Source organism: Danio rerio, chromosome 2 (assembly GCF_052040795.2).
Source record: "Danio rerio strain M-AB ecotype USA chromosome 2, GRCz13ab, whole genome shotgun sequence".
In the NCBI taxonomy this organism is placed as follows: domain Eukaryota; kingdom Metazoa; phylum Chordata; class Actinopteri; order Cypriniformes; family Danionidae; genus Danio; species Danio rerio.
In genome coordinates, this window is record NC_141022.1 from 27,727,091 (window position 1) to 27,752,785 (window position 25,695).

The following is a 25,695-nucleotide window of genomic DNA, read 5'->3' on the forward strand; positions in this document are numbered from 1 at the left end:
AAAAAAAAAACCTTTTTACACCATAAACCCAGCTGAAAAAACAGCCTATGCTGGCAAGGCATGGTTTGATGCTGGTTTTTGCTGGCATTTTGTTGGTCAAGGACTAGCACAAGACCAGCAAAAACATGAACTAGTGAGGAACCAACATTGTAACATTCCTTACCAGTAGGCTTATATGCAGTATTTTTCTGCAAGGAAGGACCATTTGTGCAATCAAAAGATTCTGAAGTTAAAGGTTCTTATATGTAATTATTGATGCTAATAAATAAAAAATACAAACATTTGAAGCCAACAAAAACTATGTAAGGTCAGTGTAGGGGTCATAATTTTTTTGACAGTTTGTATAATACATATGCATTGATTTATCAAACAACTTTTTAGGCATAATGAATGGATTCAGAAGCAGCGTGATTCAATTCAAGTTTATTTTAGTTTATTTATTCATTCATTCATTTTCCTTCAGCTTAATCTTTTTATTCATCAGGTGTCACCACAGTGGAATGAACCGCCAACTTATCCAGCATATGTTTTACACAGCGGATGTCCTTCCAGCCACAACACAACATTGGGAAACATCCATACACTCTTGCATTCACACACATATACTAGGCCATTTTAGCCTACCCAATTCACCTACTGTATGCCGCATATTTGGTCGGTGGGGTAAACCGTAGCAGCCGGAGGAAACCCACACAAACACGAGGAGAGCATGCAAACTACACAGAAATGCTGCTCAGCTGGGACTTGCACCATTGACCTTCTTGCTGTGAGGTGACAGCGCTAACCCCTGAGCCACTGTGCCACATTAGTTTATTTAGTAACAATATTAATTGTTTCGCAGCCTTTTTGACAAAAGGTGCACGCATATTGCATTCAAATCAAAATCAGAAAAAGATAAGAAGATGTGTATCGGGCAGACATCGTACATGAACATATTTAACCTGCAGTTATATAGTGTTCTTCCAAAAAAATGTTCAGTGAAGGGCATTAAGTGTATGTGCTGTCCTCAAAGGCCTTGGATGCTTGACATTATCTCTTCACAGGTCTTGGATTTGATCAAGTGGATCTACACAATCTCAGGAGGCCTCAGAATGAGCATCCTAGATGGAAATAGAAAGCAAAGATAATCTTTACCGTAGCTGTTCATAATGTATTTAAACAAGAGATAGTAATGTCAATGTGAGAATGCTTTTAAAGAGATGCATTTCACTGCATTTTCAAATTCAGATCTTGTTTCTTTTATTTTCTCCCAAAGACATTTAATTATCAAAAATGAATTTGTATATAATATGACCAGTCTCACCAAACAGTGACAGACATGCATCCCTGCACTGAAAAATAGATTATCAAAAAAGATTGTGCTTGCTGTTTTATTGTTTAACTTACATGTTTAAGCAGATACAGTATTTTTTTATATGGAAAAATTATTACAAATATTTTGCCTTACTTAAAAGGCAGATCAACCCCTATCTCCCAAAAACTAAAAAAGTACCATCTATTTAAAAAAAAGTAGAAATGAACTTTCATTTTCTTCTTTTCTACACAAACACCAGTGAAACGTTCAGCATTTAACCACCCTAAATGGAATATTATAGACTGTATATGGCACATGCACACACCTTGACCTGTACTGTGATAAGATTCTGATAAGAGCTTTAGTTGTGTTAGAACTGAGGTCAGTCTTCTCATATCTCAAAATATTTGAAGTTCTTTTAAACTTTGAGCTCAATTAAAAAAGTTTTATATGTAGTTAGAAAATTTTACATGTATAAGAATAGTCAATTAGTTATTTATTTTGTGAGCACGCATGAAAGAATTGGGTTTCTGGGAATTGTAAAACTTTACATAGACTTCTGTTCACTGATCAAACTGTTCTCCATCCGTTATATATGAAAACCTTCCCAGTTTCCTGATTATTTATATTAAATACAAAAAGATAACAATTAGCAGATAATTTTACCATCCTACTTTGTCAGATTTATTACTTATTATACCTACTTTGTGCATTTATTTATTTATTTATTTATTTATTTATTTATTTATTTATTTATTTATTTATTTATTTATTTATTTATTTATTTATTTATTTGTTTGTTTGTTTGTTTGTTTGTTTGTTTAATTATTGTTTGTTTGTTTGTTTGTTTGTTTGTTTGTTTGTTTGTTATGATTTGGCTCATCTACAAACGTTGTTTGCCCTTTAGAAGAGCTCAAGAACAGTGCATTAAGAGCTTAATTTTCATTGAGAGCTTAATAATAATCTTAAAAATATTGTTCCAACATCTTTAAAATTAATATTTTCTTCATTGACGGCTCCACAAACAAGTATAATTGCATAATAATAAAGCCATTCAAACAATACCAATTTCGTTTTTTTATATTTTTCTTGAAGCGTTTTCAATGCATTGAGTGTCAGACATTGCCATCTTGAGGAATAAGGCTGCATTGCAATTATTAAGCCTTGTACAGGACAAATATAGTATATTCCTTAGAGATAGATACATTCTTTAATAGCAACATTTAATTTTTAGGCTGTTCATAAATAAGTTAATAAATAATGGAAAACGCTGTTGATATTTGTAATCACCAAAACAAACATAGCCCTATCAAAGGATAACACCCATATACTGTACCCACAGTCATGTACATGCTATGCAACACAGACAAAGAGTTACATCACAGTGCTGGAATCTACTCTGTTGTGCATGTCACCCGAAAACATGATTTTATCAGTAAGTGAACAAATTTTATTTGTTCACTATATGTTATCAACAGCTTACTATCAATGCTGGAGAAATTATTCTGAAATTGTAGTTTGATAAGCTACAAGCTAACTGGCAGCAGCAAAGCTTCAGTCAAACTACACTTTTAAAATGTATCTGTAGCTACACTACAAGTAACTTCCTCCAAGTAGACATTAAAGCTATGTTTTTCACAAAGGTGTATTTTACAAAAATGTTAGTACAACTTTAAACTTAATGTTTTATTACACATAGTTTTCAAATTTCTCAGACTGTTTAAACTTTAAAGTCAAAGTACAAAGCTGCAACCAATATGGCATTGACTTAGCAAAACAAATTAGATTAGAATACTATATTGATTATTAACTGCTGTCACTTGTTATTATTTATTCATTAATTTCCTTTTCAGCTTGGTCCTTTTATTAATCAGGGGTCGCCACAGTGGAATGAACCGCCAACTTATCTAGCATATGTTTTACACGGCAGATGCCCTTCCAGCCGTAACCCAACACTGGGGAACACCCACACACAAAGACTACAGCCAATTTAGCATACCTAATGCACCTATACCACATGTTTTTGGATTTGTGGGGTAAACCGGAGCACCTGGAGGAAACCCACACAAACACAGGGAGAACATGCAAATTCCACACAAAAATGCCAACTGACCCCGCCGGGACTCGACCCAGCGACCTTCTTGCAGTGAGAAGGTCAGTGACGTGATTTAGCTTTTTTATATAAAGGAGAAACAACAGTTTTAATCATTTTTATGAATTCACTTGTCTTGCTCTTCGGACACACTTTGGGAGCCAATTCTTGATCCAGTGAAGGAGGTTTAGATTTCCCTCTAAATGAATGTCTTTTTACATTAACTCTGAAGTGAAGGGAAATAATATTGCAAACTATTATATTATGTTAAGAAACTAAACTTTAGTTCATTGTGTGTTAATGACCTATAATCAAATACTACACTAAAAAAATATTTCTGCTGCTTGTTCAAACTATCTGTTTAAAATGGGCTAAAACAACACAATTCTTGTCATTTCTTTGGCCAATTTATTTGTTTAATGTTCAATCTACTTAAACTTGTAAACCATTAAGTTAACTTAAGTGTTTTGTGTTGGGACAACATGAAGGAATTGTAATGGTCCAACTAGTTAGGGGACCTAGTTCCCAGTATGCTTTGCATGGGATTAAATTAGGAGAGGCAAATGTTGACAATAAAAGTAATCTTAGGTGTTTAAAGTTAATAGAAAGACTTCTGAGAGTTTAATCTTCCCTTTATTTTTGAAGTTTTAGAAGATTTTCATGTAATTCTTTGAGTTTTGAGATAATCACTTTGCAGAAGCATCCATGCTTTGGGTGTTGGCAGCTTAATTAGCAAAACTGCAGTTTGTTGTTTTGCTCAGTAAGCAAAAACTACTAAAATGAGTTCTGAGATCAGTCTCAATCAACTGTATATATAACTGGTAAAACATGCTTAAAAATGGCTATTTTGGTTCATTTAGGAGAAATACAAATAAATCAAAGAGACTTTGAAATATAAGACACATAATAGACATACATGATATTATCAGACATTGAAGTTTAAGTTAAATAAAAATACAAATGTATTTAAACTTTTATTTGATAAAATTAAGTTGGACCAACTCAAATGCATTCAATTGTTTAAACTGTTTTTTTAGTTGGTGCTACAAAAATTGATTGGATGGAAATCCTACCCTCCTAGTTAAATTTAGTTCATCTGATGAGTTATTTTTTTAAGTTTACTTTCTTACTTTAAACATGCTTTAGTAAATGTAATAATAAAATTAACATTAACACAATTATATTATGTATTATATAAAATGTTATGGTGACGCGGTGGTGCAGTAGGTAGTGCTGTCGCCTCACAGCAAAAAGGTCACTGGTTCGAGCCTCGGCTGAGTCAGTTGGCGTTTCTGTGTGGAGTTTGCATGTTCTCCCTGCGTTCGTGTGGGTTACCTCTGGTACAGGTGAATTGGGCAGGCAAAATTGTCTTTAGTGTATAAGAATGAGTGTGTATGGATGTTTCCCAGAGATGGGTTGCAGCTGGCAGTAAATCCGCTGCGTAAAATATGTGCTGGATAAGTTAACAGTTCATCCCGCTGTGGCGACCCCGGATAATAAAGGGACTAAGCCATAAAGAAAATGAATGATGAATAAATAAAATATTCTGTATTTAAATTAGTAATTTATTAGTAAGTAATTTTTATCAAATAAAACCTCTTTATATTTTATCTGTATTTATAACTTTGAATGTTGTGTGCAAATGCATGGAAATCATCTGGAGGTCACTCCATTCATGTTATCCAAACACAGTACTAGACACAATTTCTTAGCTTTTATGCTACCAGTTGTGAGAATTATTGCTTGAGCTCAACCTATTCTAACTTACAATCGCGGTATGACACTTTAAATCGGATTTGCGCCCTCCGAACACTAACACATGGAGAGGTAACATCAGGATGAGTGAATCATGCACTCCTCCACACCCTTGACTCTCCCCCTCCCCAACCATCCTCTCACTGCCTCTCCATATTCACTATCAATCTATGCAATTTTAGTCAATTTTATTTTTAAACGCTCCCAAACACAGAGAGGGGCTGTTTCGCAGCGCGTCGGAGAAAGTGATTGAGTGAACTGGGACAGAAAGTTGATTTGCATCCATTTGCAAACAAAAAGGGAAGCAGGTGACGTGAGGTAATTGGAGAGACGGCTGATTTACTAAGCTCGAGGATGCGCACACTGACAGATTTAACGCGTAATCACTGGAGACTTTGAAGAGACGCGCTCTCGTGCTGCTTTTACATCGATGTGGTGTGAAGGTAAAGCTTGTGTACATGTGTAACACTTCGCGGTAGAGTCGATATATCGCTCTTATTCAAGTAAATACAAGCTGTCGAGGAACTTGCAGAACTTTCTTGCCCTGCTGTGGTGGGACAAACATGCCTGTACGACGGGGACACGTTGCGCCTCAGAACACCTTTCTGGACACCATCATTCGCAAATTTGAGGGTCAAAGTAAGTGAATGACTTTTATTTTAGTGAACGTGCATTGATTATGTTTTTAAAACACTTTCTAATGCTGACTATTGTTATCAATAAATGTTTTGTTATTAATATTATTTTATTATCAATTGTCATTGATAATTATTAATTGTCACTAATAATAATGTCGTTAATAACTTAATTTGAGTTAAAAGTGTCAGAACAGCTAAGTAATCATTTACTTTTGCTATCTGAATATGTAAAAATAGTTAATTAAACATAATTTTACTTTTATTATTATTTTTAAAGTAGCCTATGTAAAACTAATTGATTTCAGATTTTCAGTAAGCTGCTGTTTCAGTAGATCTTTTAATGTAGCTAAAGCAGACATACATTCATTCTGAACTGCAGCTCAATTTTGGTTCTGCATATATGTGGTTAATAAAATTTTTGCATTTCTATTTTTCTTGTACCTCAACAGATCGCAAATTCATCATCGCCAATGCTCGAGTTGAAAACTGTGCCATCATCTTCTGTAATGATGGCTTTTGTGGGATGTGTGGCTACACGCGTTCAGAGGTCATGCAGAAACCGTGTACATGCAGTTTTCTGTATGGCCCACACACTGGACGACCAGCGGTGGCCCAGATGGCCAAAGCCTTACTGGGCTCTGAAGAAAGGAAGGTGGAGATCTCCTTATACAGGAAAGATGGTAAGTTTTTTGGAGAGTTTATTTAATTTGTGTGTTTCTTAGGTGCCAAAAGAGGCAAAACAAATTGCTAAAACACATAAACAGTCAGAAAGAACTGTGACTAAACATCCCACTTTTACCAGCTTAGGGGTCCTGACTTAAAAAACCATCATGTTTTGTCCTGTATTCATCAGTCTAAAAATGCCTTTATTGCTGAGAGAATGTAGTAGTCTTTTACCACAAATAAAATTTGTCAAATCAAAGGTAGCCAGTCACAGGTTCATAGTAAATATATGTGGCTACGGACCACAAAAGCACTCAAAAGGGTCAATGTTTAGAATATTAGATGTGTAGATCATCTGAAAATTGAATAAATTAGATTTCTGTTGGTGTACACTACCTGACAAAGGTTCTGTCGCCTATCCAATTATAAGAACAAATACTAATGTAACTTCTAGTTGATTTCTTCTAGTTCATTTGGTATAAGAAGTGGCTTATATAAAAGGCAAAGGCCTCTAGATTACGGTTATTTGACCAACATTTTTATTTATTTAATTAGGAGAGTAAGGTTTGACTTTGCTTAGACAAAAGTACAGTATTAAATATAAAGTCATTTCAATTTAAAGTCATGATGCAATGGAAAATTATGAATATTGTGTATGACTCCCATGAGCTTGGACGACTGCATCCATACATCTCTGCAATGACTCAAATAACTTATTAATAAAGTCAACTGGGATGGCAAAGAAAGCATTCTTGCAAGACTCCCAGAGTTCATCAAGATTCTTTGAAATCATCTTCAATGCCTCCTCCTTCATCTTACCCCAGACATGCTTAATAATGTTCATGCCTGGTGACTAGGCTGGCCAATACTGGAGCACCTAGACCTTGTTTGCTTTAAGGAACTTTGATGTGGAGGCTGAAGTATGAGAAGGAGCGCTATCCTGCTGAAGAATTTGCCCTCTCCTGCGGTTTTTAATGCAATGTAATGTAATGTAAATGTAAACCTCAGGCTGTTGATGTTGTCATCCACTTTGTAGATCTCTCACACGCCCCCATACTGAATGTAACCCCAAACTATGATTTTTTCCTCACCAAACTTGACGGATTTCTGTTATAATCTTGGGTCCATCCTGGTTCCAAAAGGTCTTCTGCAGTATTTATGATGCTTGAGATGCAGTTCAACAGATGATTCATTAGAAAAATCTACCTTCTGCCACTTTTCCAAATGATCAACTAGAAGTCAAATTATTATTTGTTGCTCTTACAACTGATATTTATGACAAAACTTTTGTCAGGCAGTGTATTGTTTGTTAGGAAATGACATTTGTTTGATTTACTACTGTATTTGGAAATCTGAAATCTGAGGATTAAAAAAAAAGCAAAAAAAATTAGAAAAGCAACGTATAAAGTTGTCTAAATCAAGCTCATGCTCTCTGAAATTAAGTTTTTGATACATTTATGGTAGGAAATTTAACATTCAATGGAATGGAAGTTAAATAGAACAGCATTCTAATGATTTTGGCATAAAATTTAAATCAGTAATTTAGACTATTAAAAATTAATTGTTGGCTTTTCCTATAAATAAACCATCCAATCACGATTTTTCATCAATTAATTTGCTTTTAATGAAGGCAGGTCAAGCCTGAGTGACAGCAATAGAGAGCACAGAGAAGATAGAGTAGTACACAATACTAGTTACAGTGCAGAAAATACAATCATAAAACCTATTTAAAAACATTTTTTTTTTTAAATCACAGACTACATCAAATTCTAGAACAGCCTACATTAATATCATGTGTAGATATATGCAGTGCAGTGTCTCTCTGCCTAAATCTGGCAACCCCAATAGCAAGTGACTTTGACCACCAGTTTGTCAGTAATTACACTTTTGGTGGTCTTATTCTCATTCCTTGTTATTTCTTTTCTGCTGAATTCCTCTTTGTGAAATTTGATGCGTCCCATGGTGACTGATCTAGGAGTTCAGCCTTGCTCCTGGAAGTCTCTCTCGCCCAAACATCCTTTATTGTGGATGCTCAACTGAAAGATGAGGATTACAGTAGAAGTGCTATTCTAATTGGGTCTATTTCTGCCCTCTCCTATTTAAAGGTAGCATTTCTGGGTGATGTATTGATTTCCAGGACAGCTGAAAGTTTGAGAACAGGAATAGTCATAGTAGACATAATTGCAAAGGACAGTTTCTCATCATCCAAATCTATTCCCACTGCTATATGTTAGTAATCCAAATGGTTGCGTAAGGGCATCATAACATTGTGTCCTCTAGAGGTTCCTGTATAGCCCATATTATTGTTTAGAGGAAGAATATACCATATCATGTTAATAAAGATGATAAACATGTAATTCGTCCTAGTGCTGCACGTCCCAGCGGAGAGTCTTTTTTCACTGTTCTGGATGTTAGGAATACTGCTCATTGTGACCCTTTGTAACATAACCAAGCTAAATTTCTCAGGTGTGCTCAGGCTACATTTAGACTTTCCGAAATATGAAACCTCTTGATTTTCTTCTTTGGATTGGTCTCTAAGTCGCATTACAATACAGTATGTTGTTGGTTAATGTAAGTTTTAGAATATGTATGTGTACAATCATGCATATATTTAGACGTTTATAGTAGTTTGTGTCAGTATGTAAGCCTTTACTTTCTTAATTGTCCACAAGTGGAAATTTATTTTTGGCTTCACCACACAACCTCATCAGCATTCACATGACGCATATCACAGAAAAACAAGAAACTCAAATACATTCAATGTCATCACATAAATTCCATTAAAAACTCAGTAAAAACCTTGTACTTGCGTATAAGCCTATATGTCAGACTCATCAACCTGCGCCTAGCAAGATTGTCATTGTATGGCATGTTCACTATGTGTATTGTAATATAATAGCCATATATATAAACTGTTGTTGTGCAGATGCCATGTTTGAAAGTTTAAGCATGTTTTGGGAAGGATGTGTAAAATGCAATATGCAAATAGTTTCCAGTACAGACAGAGGTTGGGGAAGGTTATAACATCTCCATTGCAATAGGCAGTTTGCCAGCCTGTGCACTTTAGTTTATAGCATATATATATTTCTTGGATGTATGTTGAAATATGGAGGTATAGACAGCTGGCAACATTCATTCATTAATTTTCCTTTGGCTTAATACCTTATTTATCAGGGGTCGCCACAGCGGAATAAACCAGTGGATGCCCTTTCAGCCGCAACCCAGTGCTGGGAAACACCCACATACACTCATACAGCAGGCACAGGACATCAACATGACAACAGATTGATGTTGTATCCCAATGTTGTGGGCATTTTGTTTGGAAATGACAATCTGATTGATGTTAGAACCAACGTCAATGTCCAACGTCAGACCGACGTTCAATTTTGGTTATTTTCCAGTGCAACCTAAAAACAACAAAATCTTAACGTCTAATTGTGTTACAGCTTGACATTGTGTGGACATTACCAATATGATGTCTATCAGATGTTGGATTTTGGTTGCCATACCTGACGAATAAATATCAGTATTTGACATCAATATAACACTGGTTTAAGATGTTGGCTTGACGGTGGATTTTCGTCACTTTCCAACACAACCTAAAATCAGCGTAATTTCACGTCGTTATTGGACAATAAAATAACATTGTCCTTAGACACTGGCAACCTTATTCTAACCTTATATTAACAATGTGTGTCTGCTGGGACATGTCATTGGACTGTCAGGAAAACCAGAGCACACGAAGAGAACATGCAAACTCCACACAGAAATACCAACTGACCCAGCGGGGACTCGAACCAGCGACCTTCTTGCTTTGATGCAATAGTGCTAACCACTAAGCCACTGTGCCGCCCTAGCTGGCAACATAATCTAACTATGCATCATCTGATTGAGGTGTACACAGTTTAGCATGTTTATTTCCTTATTTAAAGAGTGTGTACAAAAAAACATATTGCTCACGCAATCCCACTGGTCCTACACCACCCAACCCGCTCTGAGCTGGAATCGATACAGCGACCTTCCGCATGGAAGTCAGTTGCTCTAACAAAGAGGTTAAAGACCATGGCCTCTGGGTCTGTCGCTAGAGCACCTTTAGAGGTCAGATGAGTGAGGTTTACCTGAGCAGCACTTACTACCTGGCCTCTGTTACACTCATCCCCTAAACCTACTTCCATCCGGGTCACGGCAAATATAACCCAACTTGTCCTACACCACCCAACCCGCTCCGAGCTGGGAATGAACCGGCGACCTTCCGCATGGGAGTCGGTTGCTCTAACAAGGAGGCTAAAGACCATGGCCTCTGGGTCTGTCGCTAGAGCACCTTTAAAGTTTAGAAGAGTGAGGTTTACCTGCACAGCACTTACTAGCTGGCCTCTGTTACACTCACAAAAAGTAGTATATTAGATGTTTATATTTATATAGCTTTAAAATGCTTACAATGATACAATAGATGAATTAGCATGTTTGTAAACATTCAGGATGCGCTCACAGCGAGGTGGCGAGAACTAGCATTTACAGCGGGGGAATGACATTTGATGCGGTACAGAGTTTGTCGTTGTCTTAGAAATAAGTTTTATTGATTACATAGTATATATATTATTTACATAATGTTTCAGCATATTATAACAGCTTGTCACCCAGTGATAAGCACAGTGATTCGGCAAAATTAACGTTAAAGTAAGCGGCATTTATCTGACAGTTCCATTTGCAATAGTACCCTCCCAATGGAAATTGGAAAAGATGAAATGACCAAGCATCCAGCCCCAAATATACAATCTCATTGAAGCTCCAAGTGTTTTAGCTAGAGAGTAGTTAAAGGCCTACAAGTCTTTGGATGCCAACAATTTTGTTCTGTGTGGTCATGTGAATAATGTTCCAAGAAATAATGTTCCATGATTACCAGATTCAAAACTATGTAGTGCTAAAAACCGAGGTTCTGCCTAGCCAAAGACAAGGAAAAAAGACGGAGCTATACAAGGCCTGGGTAATCATCAACTAGCAAAACTACTGCATTCTGACAGCGAACTGCACCTGTTTGGTAGGGTATGTGAACTTGCACATAGAGGTAAAGTTGGTTTTACATTCACACATTCGGACTTTCTCCTTAATAATATAACCTCATAAAAGTATTATTTGCAAACTCTGAATAGCGAAATCATATTAGCAGCAAATGACTATCAAAGTACAACATTGTTCACAGTCAAATAAACAGTGTTAATGTTGTTTTCAAGTCACATTTGCAGGTTATTTTAGACTGAATATTCAAAGTGCCATGGTAAACAATATAGTGAGTGTGTCACAACTTTTGACTGAATAAATGTGTGAATATAAAACCAACTTTACCTTAATAACTTACACTTTCACGTTTCATTCTGAGCATTCAGTGTCCCCAGTTTAATTAACCATATGTAACTGCTTTTGCTGAAATCATTGCTGCTATTAAAAATGAGTAATGTGTATGATTTAACATAGCGTGAACTTACCTGACTGAAATGAGAATGAGTCCAGCATTTTTAATTAGGTCGTCACTTCATTCAGCCCTCTTTTAGCCAAAGACGTCAGAGGTTTGCATTAAAAGCAGTGTGGTGTACGGTAAAAGTTAAGTTTTTTATTTTTCGAATTTGGCATCCTACTGCACAACACAACATGTTTGCTATTGCAACTGGTCTTATTTTGCAACTAGGAACCCCTGTGATGTCATGTGTGATGTAGGTTGGTAATTCATCTATACGATGCAATGATACAAGCATACAATTACCAACATATTTGTAGCATTTTTAAATGTGCTTTCTCCTCTGTCCGTTCAGTTAAAATAAGACAAGGGAGCCGTCTAAATACTTGGAATCAAATATATTCCACACAGATAATACATATATTAGAAAAATAAAAAATAAAACTTAATAATTATACTGAAGAAGATGTGCTTTTTAAATTAGACATCCCAAAACAACCCTTGAGAATGAATCGACAGGACTGTGCACTTTGATTTTTTTAGTTACACTTATGCATAAATCGAAGAAGATGTGGACATGCTACAAATGTGTTGATGGCTGTAGTCCAGAGGCTCATTTATTACTGAAAACTAATGCGAGGTAATGAAGATGTCATATAGTCTGTAATAACGTCCTACAGTCTGGAGAGGACTGCTGGAAGTTTCTGCACAAATTACCTGTTGGAAGGACACCCGGAGAACTCCTCTGAGGGAACTTTGAAGGATAATGATGCTTCAGCAAATTTCTGCAAAACACAGAAAGGCCATCGGACAAATTCAAAACCTACTGAAATCTATTTTTGATTGGAAAACCGGTATAATCAGCATAAATAACAGTTTTGTTTCAAGAATCTCAAGAAATACCGCTTCTCATCATGTTACCCAGTGCACCAATAACTGTAAAAGCACTCTTGCCTCTGAAGAGAGTCCTTGGGAAGGACGTTGAAAGCAAAGCATGGAACTAATGGCGGTTTCACCAGTAATCTTCCTACACAAAAGAGCAATTCCAAAGTCACTCAATTAGTGAACGCCCATTTCTCTAGAAACCCCAATGGTCCTCAGAGGGCTAACCATGAGGAAATGATTGTGAGCTGTAAGCCATTGCAGATTATCACTTAATGATGACCCGTGGGGCAGACTATGCTCCTCAACTAAATGATCTGGGCATTTTTAAAAGCAACTCTCATTTTCAAACTTTGCTTAAATCATTTTTGACCTTAAGGCGATGTCATAGAACCTTATTCTTTCCAAATTTATATTTAATAAATTATGAAATAATTAAAATAATTATATTATTTATTTCTCTTTATTTAAATACTCATGTAATTTTTTTTGCGTGCCTTTATGAGGAATCATTCCAAAAATTCAAACTGCTCTTTGTTGTGAACACGAATGGTATGATTTCTTTCTGTTCCTCAAATTGTGACTTGACCACACAAAAAAAAATCCTACAAAGTCCTTATTTATTTGTGTAAATTGTGGTTCTATGGAGTTGATAAGAAAATTATGTATATTTATTTTATCAGCCCATATTAGAGACTGTCAGCAGGTGTGGTTTATCCACCTGGTACTTAAATCATTCTCTGAAAATGAATCATAAATTTTGAATATTGTCAAAACTGCACAAAAGAAAGTAAAATACTCTACCAGCACCCAGACCCTATGTGAGCAATGTACTTTGAACTAGGCAAAAAGAATCCTGAGCAACCCATCCAATGTATTGCATGTTGTACTTATGATCTCTTAGCCTCTATTAGGAGATACAGAATCTGATGGAAGTGTAACAGGTTCAGAAAAGATTTTATTTCAATGTCAATCAGAATGTTGAACTCTAATCAATGATATGTTTATATGTATATGTGTGTGTGTGTGTGTGTGTGTGTGTTTTTTTTATACATTAAAAAAAGGTTAAATTCTTTGTATCAGACTATGTTGATATAATACCTTCTGAGTCCACAAAAATTTCCCAATTGGGGATAATATACAACCAACTAACATTCTGAAATATAGTGCATGTACTACTTTTATGATATTAAAGATGAGCAATTTAGTTTCAACAAATGCAATTAAATTCCAGCAACCGTTTATTTTTTGTTATTATTTAACAAACCTGAGCTACCACGAATTGATTTAACATTTGGTTTTCAAAGTGCCCCATTGGATGTTGCAGATGTTACCTTTCATGGTATGTGTAATTTATTGTAACTTTGAATGTAAAACTTCTGCAAAAACCTTAAAGATACCAAAACACAACAAATAAAGCTGTTTTCTCCTAAAATATTAATTCAATTCGGAGCTTTACTGTCACGATTACCAGCGATCTAAACTCCATAGATTGCTGGAATGGGGTATTTGCCGAAGTATGCTAGTAGGACTTTTCATTTGCCAGTAACCTGGGTTAAGCGCTTCTGGTGAACGGAATTCCATTGCAAAATCTGTGGTCTTTTTTTTTTTTAAATCAGCAATCTCTAGCGGCTGAGTGATATCCGATATAAAGTGGGTCTCAGATTGTACAAGAAGCACTGCATTAAATTACATTTTCCCTGCCATGTCTTTATACTTCGGCATTTATTTTACCCCAGTATATTCAATGGAGCTTCTGCGCTAGCCTGCCGATTCTGACGGGCGTGTGCGAATAAACGGCTTTTTGTCTTGTTTTATGCTTGAGCAACTAAATGAATGCCAAAGTCTATTTAACTGATTGTATTTTAATGACATTACAACATTGATGCTGTAAAAGGAACCGTATAAAATGGAAAAAAACTCACAATAACAGGTTACCGGATGTTCATCAGTATGGGAACAATACTAGCTCGGCATGTTTCTTATCCTGACTGATTGCACACACACACACTGGAGGATTGTCAAGGGCTGATTACATACACTATATAAGCAGCAAACACACTCTCTCTAGTCGCCTACAGTGAAGGGGAACCCACTCATTTATACTGCCAAGTCTATGTGTTTTTCTAAAGTCCAGTGGACTATCACTGTGTGTGCAATCAGACAGGATAAGGATCATGTGTGTGAGCGGAGTTCCTGTATGGAGATGTAGTCTATAAAATGGCAGATTTGTAGTCCGTAAGCGATAGTGTGTGTATTCCAGCGATCTATGGAGTTTAGATCGCTGGTGATTGTGATATTTACGTCTGTAAATGATTCACATTTGCATACGTCCAGCCTACTCTGCTTTGTTTTATGCAATTTCACCCAGTTTCATTGGTCAGAGACATTTTTGACCCCATTTCCTTTCATTTATAGGATTTGTTTGAAGTTACTTGTTAATTTGGTAATTTTTTATGTGTGTATTTTTGCCACTGATAGAAACTTCAAGCAGTGCACACAGATATATTTTTACATTGCATTTCAGGCATCCTGACTTTAAGTCCCGGCTCACAGCCTTTCCCTGGCTTGTGAATTCTGTTCCCATCTTCCAACTTTGCTTCCTCTTACAACATATGCTCATTCTGAAAACTTATAGCCCTATATACATTTCCGGAGATCGCAAATTATGTAGCCAGAAGTATGTATGGCTGTATTTCATCGTTAAAAACGAAAGATACAGGGCGGTATACCTGTATGGACAGCTTTGCTGCTGTTACCATTTTTTCCAGTTAGCTAGCCATATACATTGGTGGACTTGAGATGCAGACAGGAGTTGACCATGACGACGGGGTTCGAGTCTGTCGAAGAGCAGTTCCAGCAAGTGGGAAAAAAACAGAACCCTAAAAATGCAATAATCTAGTAATTAACAGAGTGAGAATGAATTTTTAAAATGACTTTATTCGATTTTGTTTAAGGAAGTGGGTGGGCAGGTCAGTCCATGCTTTTGAAAACACTATTGGTTGGGTTTAGGAAAGCAGGAGGGTAGGTCAGTTGATCAGTCATTCATTAAGTCATTAAGTCATCAGTTGACAGCGGCCTCTGGTGAATTTGTGCGACAACAGCACTCGCCAGAGAATTTTGAGATCTCAAAAAGTGTACACAGCGGCCTTTGGTGGACTAGTAAAAATAAAAACTGCAAAAAAGTACCTTCTGGGACATATTTGGCGCTCTTTAAAAATGGATATAGCAGTATGTTTTCAGAATGAGCTTGGGTTGACATAATGTCATATCCCGATATAGGCAAAAGAGCCAAAAAACAAAAACAACAACAACAAAAAAAGAACAGACAGATACAATACAGATTTTTACACAGATACAATAATAGTATTTTTTAAAAAGTGCACTGTTTTAAAAAATGTTTCCCCCTGCCCCTTTTTAGTTGAAATTGTTGTCATTTTAAGAGTAAAAGTCCAAATTAAATATGACAACACCAATATAAAACATACCAATGTTTTCTGCTGAATAATGCAAAAATACAAAGCCTGACCCATTTTGCGAGTGTAGCAAGTAGAGGACCAATGGAAAACCTCTGATCAAGGCAGAAGACACAGGATGACCCTGTTCATTAGTCTTCATACTCTGGTAATGGCCTCCTCTGCTATATTTAGACAGAGTAATGACTGAAACCATCTCTGGGAGTTAATTATTGAAATGTCCGTTCTTCATTCCTTAACTCTCAAAGGAAAGTCTAGTCAGAAAGTCCTCTGCATTCAGCTGAGTTTGGAGTTTCTTACATTCAAGATGCTGATAGTCCTCATTGACTTTGATTTCATTTGATTGTATCCTAGAATCTAACCGCAAAGAAAATTTGTATATATTACAAATGAACTGAACTCGAACTGTAAGATCATCTCCTAAGGTGTTTGCAGTCATCATTAAGTCATCTAGTCCAGAGCTGCTTTAACTTTTTTGAATTTTTCGTTTATATTTGGATGTTGAATTCCTGGAAGAGCATTTTATTTAAACCCTTCTTTGCATTGATTTACTGACTACATTGTGTTTATCACATAACATGGGTTCGAAATTTGTTTCACTGCTCAAGTTCTGAGGTATTTTCAGAGCTGGCTGTGTAATCTGAACTCCGGCAGCCTGGTAGCTGCTGTTTGTCATGAATACGCCAGCAGTTCAGCTCAAACCTCAGGGTATTACCTAAATTTGCATGCAATTTGCTTTATTGTGATATTCAAATTCAGTGAGTAGATTGGGAAAATAGAAAGCAAGGACACATTCGGGCAATACAAGGCTACATCAGATATTTCAAAGAGTAAATGTCTGCCCAACAATCAAACAACAGAGTTGCATAAGCTTTTAGACAATACAGAGCAAATTTCAGCAGGATTTGCATACAATTCATCAAGTTACACGTCCCATGGCCAGTGTGTATTTGCTTATTATGTATTCTAACTTTCTACTTCAAAGATTACTATTCACTTGACCATTTTTAAAATTCATTATTTCTAGAATTTTGCAGGAAAGATTTCTTTTTCTTTTTTTTGTGTGTGTGTTTTAGATTTTAAACAGTTGTACAATTAGATTTTTTTTAAATAGTTGGAATTGATTTATTTTGCATAAAGGTCTATATATCACTGTAACTCCATTTGATTTTCACATTTTTTAAATTTCATGTGATATAAAAGTGACTTGAAAATATATAAGGCACTGCATACTCAAAAAAGCACATCCTAAAAGAAAATCTCAAGCAATGATTCACTCTTATGGAAGCTGGAGTTCAGTTAATGAGTGTTGATTTAGAAGCGGCTTGGACAGAATCTGTTTATTCATTTAGTAGATTTGTCAGATTTATTCAAACCAATTACTTCTGATATTCTTAGCTCCATTTAATTCTGTTTACCATATTTAATTTAGTTTTTATGAATTTTCCAGACATAAATATAATGATTGCCTTGATAATTTGCAAATTAAAGCCTTAATGATTGACTAAGGTCACAAAAAGCTTTTTAAATAGGTCAGTTTGTATTTCTGCAAATACAAACTACAAATTAAATATAACAAGCTTACAAATTAAATATAATTATTTGCTGTGTTATGTTCATTAATATCAATCTAAAAATACATGATAAAAATATTAGCCCATCTACGTTATTATACATACAAAGCTTCCAAAAGTTGTTCCTCCGTCTTTCGAATGAGATGTTAAAACGAGGTCCTGACTCTCTGTGGTGATTAAAAATCCCATGCCACTTCTTGTAAAGAGTCAACCAAGTGGATGCTGCACACTGGTGGTGGTTTTGAAAGACCCCCCCTCATGATTGTGAAGCACTTTTGGTGTATGGTCATACATGATAAATGCACTATATAAATACACACATTACATTACATTACAACAGCAGACCCATTTATGGTTCCCTAAAGAAACATTTAGTAAACAGTTTTTGATTTTTTTTTTCTTACTTTTAAGAATATTCACAAATCTAAAGAATCGGTTTTATTCTATAAAGAAATATTTGAGCCAATATTTGACCTGAATCTTCATCTATGGTTCCATGAAGAACTGTTAACATTTACACGGTCATTTAATTGCATAAAATGATCCTTAATTTAGGAAAACTATAAGCACTCCCATACAGATTATTATTAAGGTCTTCACTAAGGAGAAAAAAATCTTCAAAAGTTCTATTTGGAAACCCCTTTTAAAACATTTAGAGTGAAGCTGCAAATATATGTGTAATTTGTACAGATAAAGAAAAGACTTTTGTCGTCTTGGTGACACAGAAAGTGAAAGCATCAAAATTCATATATGCCAAGTACACACTGCATCTAAATTAAGTTATCAGTTAACCTTTTAGTGTTTCATGCTGTTAAGTAAATTATGGGAGCTCATTTAACAAATAAAGAGGCTTCATAATCATGCAGGTATTGATAGCCACAGCTACAAAAAGTATTTACATCTTATGGTGTTTCATGCTGTTAAGTAAATTATGGGAGCTCATTTAACAAATAAAGAGGCTTCATAATCATGCAGGTATATAGCCACAGCTACAAAAAGTATTTACATCTTATGGGGCAGCATGGTGGTGCAGTGGGTGGTACAATCGCCTCACAGCAAGAAGGTTTGCATGTTCCACTTATGTTTGCATGGGTTTCCTCTGGGTTCTCCGGTTTCCCCTACAAGTCCAAAGACATGCGCTATAGGTGAACTGGGTAAGCTAAATTGTCCATAGTGTATGTGTGTGAATGAGAGTATATGGATGTTTTCCAATGATGGGTTGCAGCTGGAAGGGCATCCACTGCATAAAACATATGCTGGATAATTTGGCGGTTCATTCCGCTGTGGTGACCCCAGATTAATAAAGGTATTAAGGTGAAAAGAAAAATGAATGAATTTACATCCTGCAGACCCAAACAGAACAACTTTAATCTTGGTCTCTGTAATCTCTAAAAAAACAAAAAAACAAAACACACACACACACACACACACACACACACACACACACACACACACACACACACACACACAAAATGTTCAAAATAACAGAGCCATCAAAATTTTGGGAGTGAGTTGTATCCCATATACGAGCATTATGTGATAAATCAGATGATCCGCTTTAACCCTCTATGGCATAGTGTTGCCCTCAGGCAACAAACCAGTTTTTTGGCTCACAAACCACCAAAATGTAAAATAATAAAATGTCTTATAATAAGTTGGTGACCAATGAAATTTGAGGTTGGTGTGGGTTTGACCTTTTTCTGGGGGCAAAAGAGAAATTTTTTGGTAGAATTTGCAGACTGCAAGAAAGATTTCACTTTTTACATATTAAAATTTAAATATATTCATATTAAAATATGTGCGATGTGCATGGATATATAAAGAAGCATGTTTGATTAAAAAAGAGACTTTTTGTTATTATCTATATACTAAAATGCTAGTTTTGTCATATGTTACCTCAGGGCAATATTGTGCAGTTAGCAGTTTCCAATGAAAAGTAGCTAAAGCTTACCTGAAAAGTAGCTAAATGTTGCCAGATGATGTCACACTTTAATTTACATCATCACGTAGTGTCTGACAAGCGTAAGCCCGTCATGGCTCTACTCTCGGAGACGCTGTTTATTTTTATGATATGAAAATATTACATTCAGATACACAATAAATAGGTTCTTATTAACATATTACTTTGCGTGATGACGTCATTGCGTAATCGCAACTCAAAACTACAAAGTACATCTTTGTGTAGAATACAGAATAATTCCTGTTTTCTAAAATTGACTAAACATTATTTGAAATATGTGATGTCCATTTAGATTTGTATGAAATACATAGTCAAATATTTGTAAAAGTAATGCAAACACTTTTTGATGATAATTTTTTTTTTAAATATGACACTGATAATGAACAGTTACATTCCTTTAAACAATCACAGCTTGTGTATACTGACTCTTTTTAACTTGTACAATTAACACATTTGTAAAAGGGACAACAATTATTGCACTATTGGAGTTTATTGCTACTTAAAATACCAACAATTATAAATGTTAACAAATATCAGTAAATTACAGTTATGAAAAACAATCTGAGCTAGCAATTTGCTCTACCGCTCTTTTGAGTCACTTTTTAAAAATTGCTAAAAGTAGCCAAACTAATGTTAAAAATTGCTAAATTTGATGCTAGGTGCTTTTTGAAAAAAAAAATTGCTAGGGTAGTATGAAATGTTGCTAAATCTAGCAACAGTATTGCTAAGCTGGCAACACTGGCAGTTAGACCACTTTTGTAAAAACAGTAACATCCTATAGATGGAAATGTCCAGAAATGTATAGTTATCGCCATAATATATAATTTGCTTTACTGTATACCATTACTCACTGGAAAAGGATGTTCAAACATTTTATGCAGATAAAGAACAAGATTGAGCAGTTAGGCTCATTCCTTTTATATTTGATAACAGTGTGCACATGGCCATGCAAGCAATGATTCATTGATATGAAACATGCAGTTCATTAAGTGAGTCAAATGTTGATTCGATAGCAATACTGTTTGAATGACCTGGAACCTGCAGTTCAGACAGTGAGTCAGTTTGGTTCATAAAGTCTACATTTACACTGTTAAAACAATTTATTTCACATTTGACACAGATCAAAATCAGAATCACAAAAAACCACAGAAAATCATTCTTTGTTTACATTTCAACATTTTTCTTCAGCTTAGTCTCTTTACTTATCAGGGGTTGCCACAGCAGAATAAACCACCAACTTATCCAGCATATGTTTACAGAGCGGATGCCCTTCTTGCTGCAACGCAGTACTGGGAAACACTCACACACGCATTTACTCACATGGCAAAATTTACACCATGGCAAATTTAGTTTATTCAATTCACCTACAGCGCATGTCTTTGGACTGTGGGGGAAACCGAAGTACCTGGAGGAAACCCGCAAAAACAAAGGGAGAATATGCAAACTCTACACAGAAATGCTGACCTAGCTGGGACTCATTGCAGAGACCTTCTTGTGTGTGGCGACAGAGCTAACCACATTTGTTTATTTAAATTTTTTGCATGGGTTTTGAAACGCTTCCTGGTAAATCCGATACCCACTACCTAGACATCTGACCTGCATATAAACTTATATATAGACATCATATAGATATAGATATATGTCTAGATATATAGATATAGATATATGTCTAGATATAGATAGATTTTCCTTGCATTTCTAGTAAGCACAATAAAAAGTTGACAAGTATACCACTAATATAGCTTTTGATGCTGTTTAACGAAGCAGACTGTAAATTAAATAACAAGTCATTTTGATTAAAAAGTATTTATTCATTCAATCAAATGTTGTGCAAAACAATATTAATAGCAAGTCCATTGACTTGAGGGTCAGCCATGTTGATAGTAAAATGATCACTGACAAAATCATTTTAGGCAAGGATTAATGCAAACGCAGACATCAGATACCATCAATATTTGAAGTAAAACAAAAATCAAAGTTTTTAATTAGTATCAGTGCTCTAAGCTCTGTTTAACGCAGTTTACCATATTAAAATCAGCTCTGTGATTTTAGCAGGGAATGCCTAAAATTCCACAAAGCAAAGACCTCTAAATGAAATATAAAACTCCAGTATATTTACATCAGGACACCTTTTGTTAATCTGCAAATGAGAATCCTCAGGGATTGACCATGGTCATGAAATACACTTTAAATGTTTATCAGCTAGCCTTTCTAAAAGCATCACTTCTTACAAAAACAACTTGTGACTTTTCCGTTGCATGGTTTTCTATAATAGCGAGCTGAAAGCCCAGGAGGATGAAAATGATCCATCTAAACCCGCATCCTCATGATGGACAAGAGAATGTTGCGGAGAGGAGGATGATAAAGATGAGGGGGTGTGTCAGGCTTTAGAGCCACTAAATCCCATTATTAATTTCAGTTTTCTACGGCGCTTATGTTCTTACGAAAACAATACAATTTCCTTTGGTGGCATTAACCTCCCTTGTCCTAATAGCCGCCTCTGTCCTTGGTGCTGAAAAAGTCAAAATCAGATTCAGTTTTGCAAATGAAAGCTTGCCTTTTTTCATGGATGTAAACATGCAATTATTTACGTTTGCAAATTATAGCATGAGTTTCAATAGAAATGTGTCTTGCATCATGACCAAGTCCCACGTTTGTTTTTCACTTGTAGATTTTGATATAAAATGTATTTAACCTGTATAAAAAAAACATTTGCATTCATTTTCACCTGTACTGGTCTGGTATCTGATACCCTGAAGATTATGACGCAGGTGATTCTGATGTTAAGCAGCAGATGGTTCTGCTCTCCCTGCTTGTGTTTTACACCGCTGGTATGAATAAGAGGATTTACAGAGGAACTGAGGTGTGTGAGTTGGCAGTCGCATGTTATAATGCAGCCATCAAAGAGACTAATAGTTATGAATCATTCAGTATATTCTGTTTCTTTCTGCCCATCCTTAACTAAACCACAGGCTCTACTCTTCACCACAATGTTAATCTCAGCCCTCATGAAATCAAAACTAACCATACGATTTTGCTTATATTGCTGGTTTTGTGGTGAACAATTCATCTGTGCATGTCATTAAGAGAAAAAAGTGTTTGCCCTTCTAATCTTAAATTGAAATTTGAACATTCACTTCCTTTTTAGTTAAATTGTCAGATTATGTATGTTTTAGCCAATGGGTTTGGTTATGATATTTAATCACGCTGCTCCAACTGTCAGTTTTGACTACAAATAGAAATAGTGAGGAGAAGGTGTCTGTTCCCTTAACACTTTTCCCGATATTTCTGAATGAAATGACTATAATACATCCATGCAGTATCGCAGTTAAAAAATAAGCCACGCCCACTGTTTTCTCATTAATATTTAGTTTCTCTATAGGAACTGCTTCACTATATAAAAAAATGGTCGCAGCCTCCTGTTCATGGGGACTTTAAAGGGCACCTATGATGAAAATCATCCTTTATAAGCTGTTTGGACCAACCCAGGCTCATTTTGAAAATGTAGTCCCGTGGACGTTTCTGGAGACAGCGAAATATGACTCGGGAGGTGTGTATTTTTGCAGAGGCCGTTTTGGTTTTTGCAAATCAGAGGCTGTTGTGTACGCTTTTTTGCACCTCGAATGTCTCTTGCGAGTGCCGTTTGTGCCTGCGCTGTTCTCGCGTGAACCCAGCAGAGGCCGCTGTCGACCAACTGAATGACTGAATGATTGACTGGGCGATTGGCCAATCAACCGGCCCACCTTCCTCTTTCCCTAAACCCAACCAATTTTTACAGATTGACCCGCCCACCCGCTTACTTCCCTAAACCCAACCGACGGTTTATAAAAGCCGTCCGGAAAAAGAAAAGCCCTCATCTGATTTTTTATCACGTTTTCGGATTTTACCACATACACATGCTGCGGGAAAGCCCTTTACTCGGAGGCAAGCGGCCAGCCAGCAAGTGCCAAAAGGAATGACGTCACACCACCCTGCAAGTTTAAAACATTTATAAACGAATATAAATATTGCATGTTTGTAATCAATTACAGCGATTTTACCGTCTTTAATTTATTAATCTTAGTTTGTGGATGTCTATCAGGTTTATTTTGTACGTTAACATAGCAGATTTTCATACAGCAGTGGCGTATTTAAGGCACAGGCAACAAAAACAGCTACATTGTGTCCAGAGCAGAAAAATCCAACAATCTAAAAGGTATAATAAATAATCTGATGGGTGTTTTGAGCTTAAACTTTACAGACACATTCTGGAGACACAGAAGACTTATATTAAATCTTGAAAAAGGGGCAAAATAGGTGCCCTTTAACACAAACCTCTGTAAATCCCAAAAATAAAGCAACGCATAAGTCCTCTTATGTTAATCTTATGGAAAAACATTTAATCTCTAAATTTAAAACATGGTCTAACAGAAAGAAAGCTGGGAAATAGAAATCTGCTTCTACTCAAACTTAAATACATCAGCTTAGTATAAAATTGAGTTCATGTAACCTTTTTTATTGAGTATAATTTACTTTATTTAATATTTGAGTAAGTGTGTGCGGGCATCTCTTAAAATGCTTTTGTTTGCAAATTGTCACACACACTCAAATAATTACTTTTACTGCTTGTTCAAACTACTTATTTAAAATGAGTTGAAACGACACAATTCTTATTTTTTTTGGGAGGACAATTAATTGTTTTAAGTTCCATCTACTTAAATTGTTAAAATTATTATGTTAACTTAATCGATTTGTGCTAGGACAACATAAAGGAATTGTGTGGAACCAAGCTGTTTATACAGTGTAGTTACATTTTTCACCGTGAGTGCTGTATTTAGTATGTATTATAACACTGTTGGAATATTCAGCAATTGCATGCATGTTCAATAAAAAGGTCATGAAAAAATTTTGTTCAATGCAAAAGTATTAGTAATTTATTAGATACATGATGATACATGATGAATAATTTGTTTCAGATACAAGAACTACATTCAGGAGGTTTACAACCACTCTACATTTCCCTGACTCCAGTATTTATACACAGCTGCTTTTAAAAGGTTTTGGTAGAATTCTACTTTGGCGGTTGCACCCATACATACTTCATCTTTCTACAAACCTTCACTGTAGACCAGAGCTAAATAGTTTAACATATAGCATTTGTTTTGAGGCCCAATCGACCCCAATATAATTTCTATCCATAATAAACCTTGCAGACGTTCAGCTGTTGGAGACTTTAGGGACTTTATTTCTCTTCCCTGCTCCACAGGAAGCCTTAAATAAGAAGTGAAAGTAATTTTTGTTGTTAACTCCTTCTACTTGTGCTAACACGCTTAATTAGCTTATCACACTTAGTGCAGACATTTGGTTAATCTATCTCTAGGTAATACATATATTTAATTCAAAAGTAAAAAGCAATAAAAAATAAAATCTTTTTTCCCAATAACACATTAGTGATTATGCTCACCTGTATTGGTCTGGTGTCTTATACTCTGCAGATTATGACGCAGGTGATTCTGGTGTTAAGCAGCAGATGGTTCTGGTCTCCACGCTTATGTTTTACACTGCTCGTATGAATGAATTGATTTCCAGAGGCATAGAGGAGTGTTTTTTACTCTTTAATCCCCGAGAATGCGATGTGTTTCCAGGCCTATTGTCGTCCTGTCTGCCCTTGAGTTCATCTCTGTTGTGAACCACCGCTGGCCATCAATACTGGCCCATCAGACTGGCACAGAAAGGGGCTGATTGGTTTGGCAGTGTAAGAGAGCAAAAACCACAGTGCCAATGTGAGACGGCTATCAAATGCCACCGTGAACAGTCAGGGCTCAGGACGTCTGCCAAACTGGTGATCGCAGACCTTAACACAGACCGCATTGATTCAAATAGCTACTGAAGTGGACAGCTTGTGAATAATTAAAAAATATATGTATATA

General features: G+C 35.8%; 1 protein-coding gene and 1 long non-coding RNA gene across 4 annotated transcripts in view; one reads left to right on the forward strand and one right to left on the reverse strand.

Moving 5' to 3' along the window:
* Positions 1-403: 403 nt before the first annotated feature.
* LOC141378148 (uncharacterized) lies at positions 404-25,545 on the reverse strand. Its single transcript, XR_015478499.1, has 3 exons — positions 25,230-25,545; positions 12,612-12,679; positions 404-1,100 (listed from the first exon to the last, which is right to left on the reverse strand). It is a non-coding gene; the product is annotated as an uncharacterized LOC141378148 (long non-coding RNA).
* kcnh2a (potassium voltage-gated channel, subfamily H (eag-related), member 2a) overlaps positions 5,244-25,695 on the forward strand; it is a 100,623-nt gene continuing 80,171 nt past the window's right edge. For 2 of the 3 annotated variants that reach the window (XM_087239783.1, XM_087239784.1), the window contains exons 1-2: positions 5,466-5,780; positions 6,229-6,459. In XM_087239783.1, the coding sequence (XP_087095909.1) occupies positions 5,705-5,780; positions 6,229-6,459 (307 nt within the window). In that variant the 5' untranslated portion in view covers positions 5,466-5,704. 3 annotated transcript variants of the gene reach the window in all.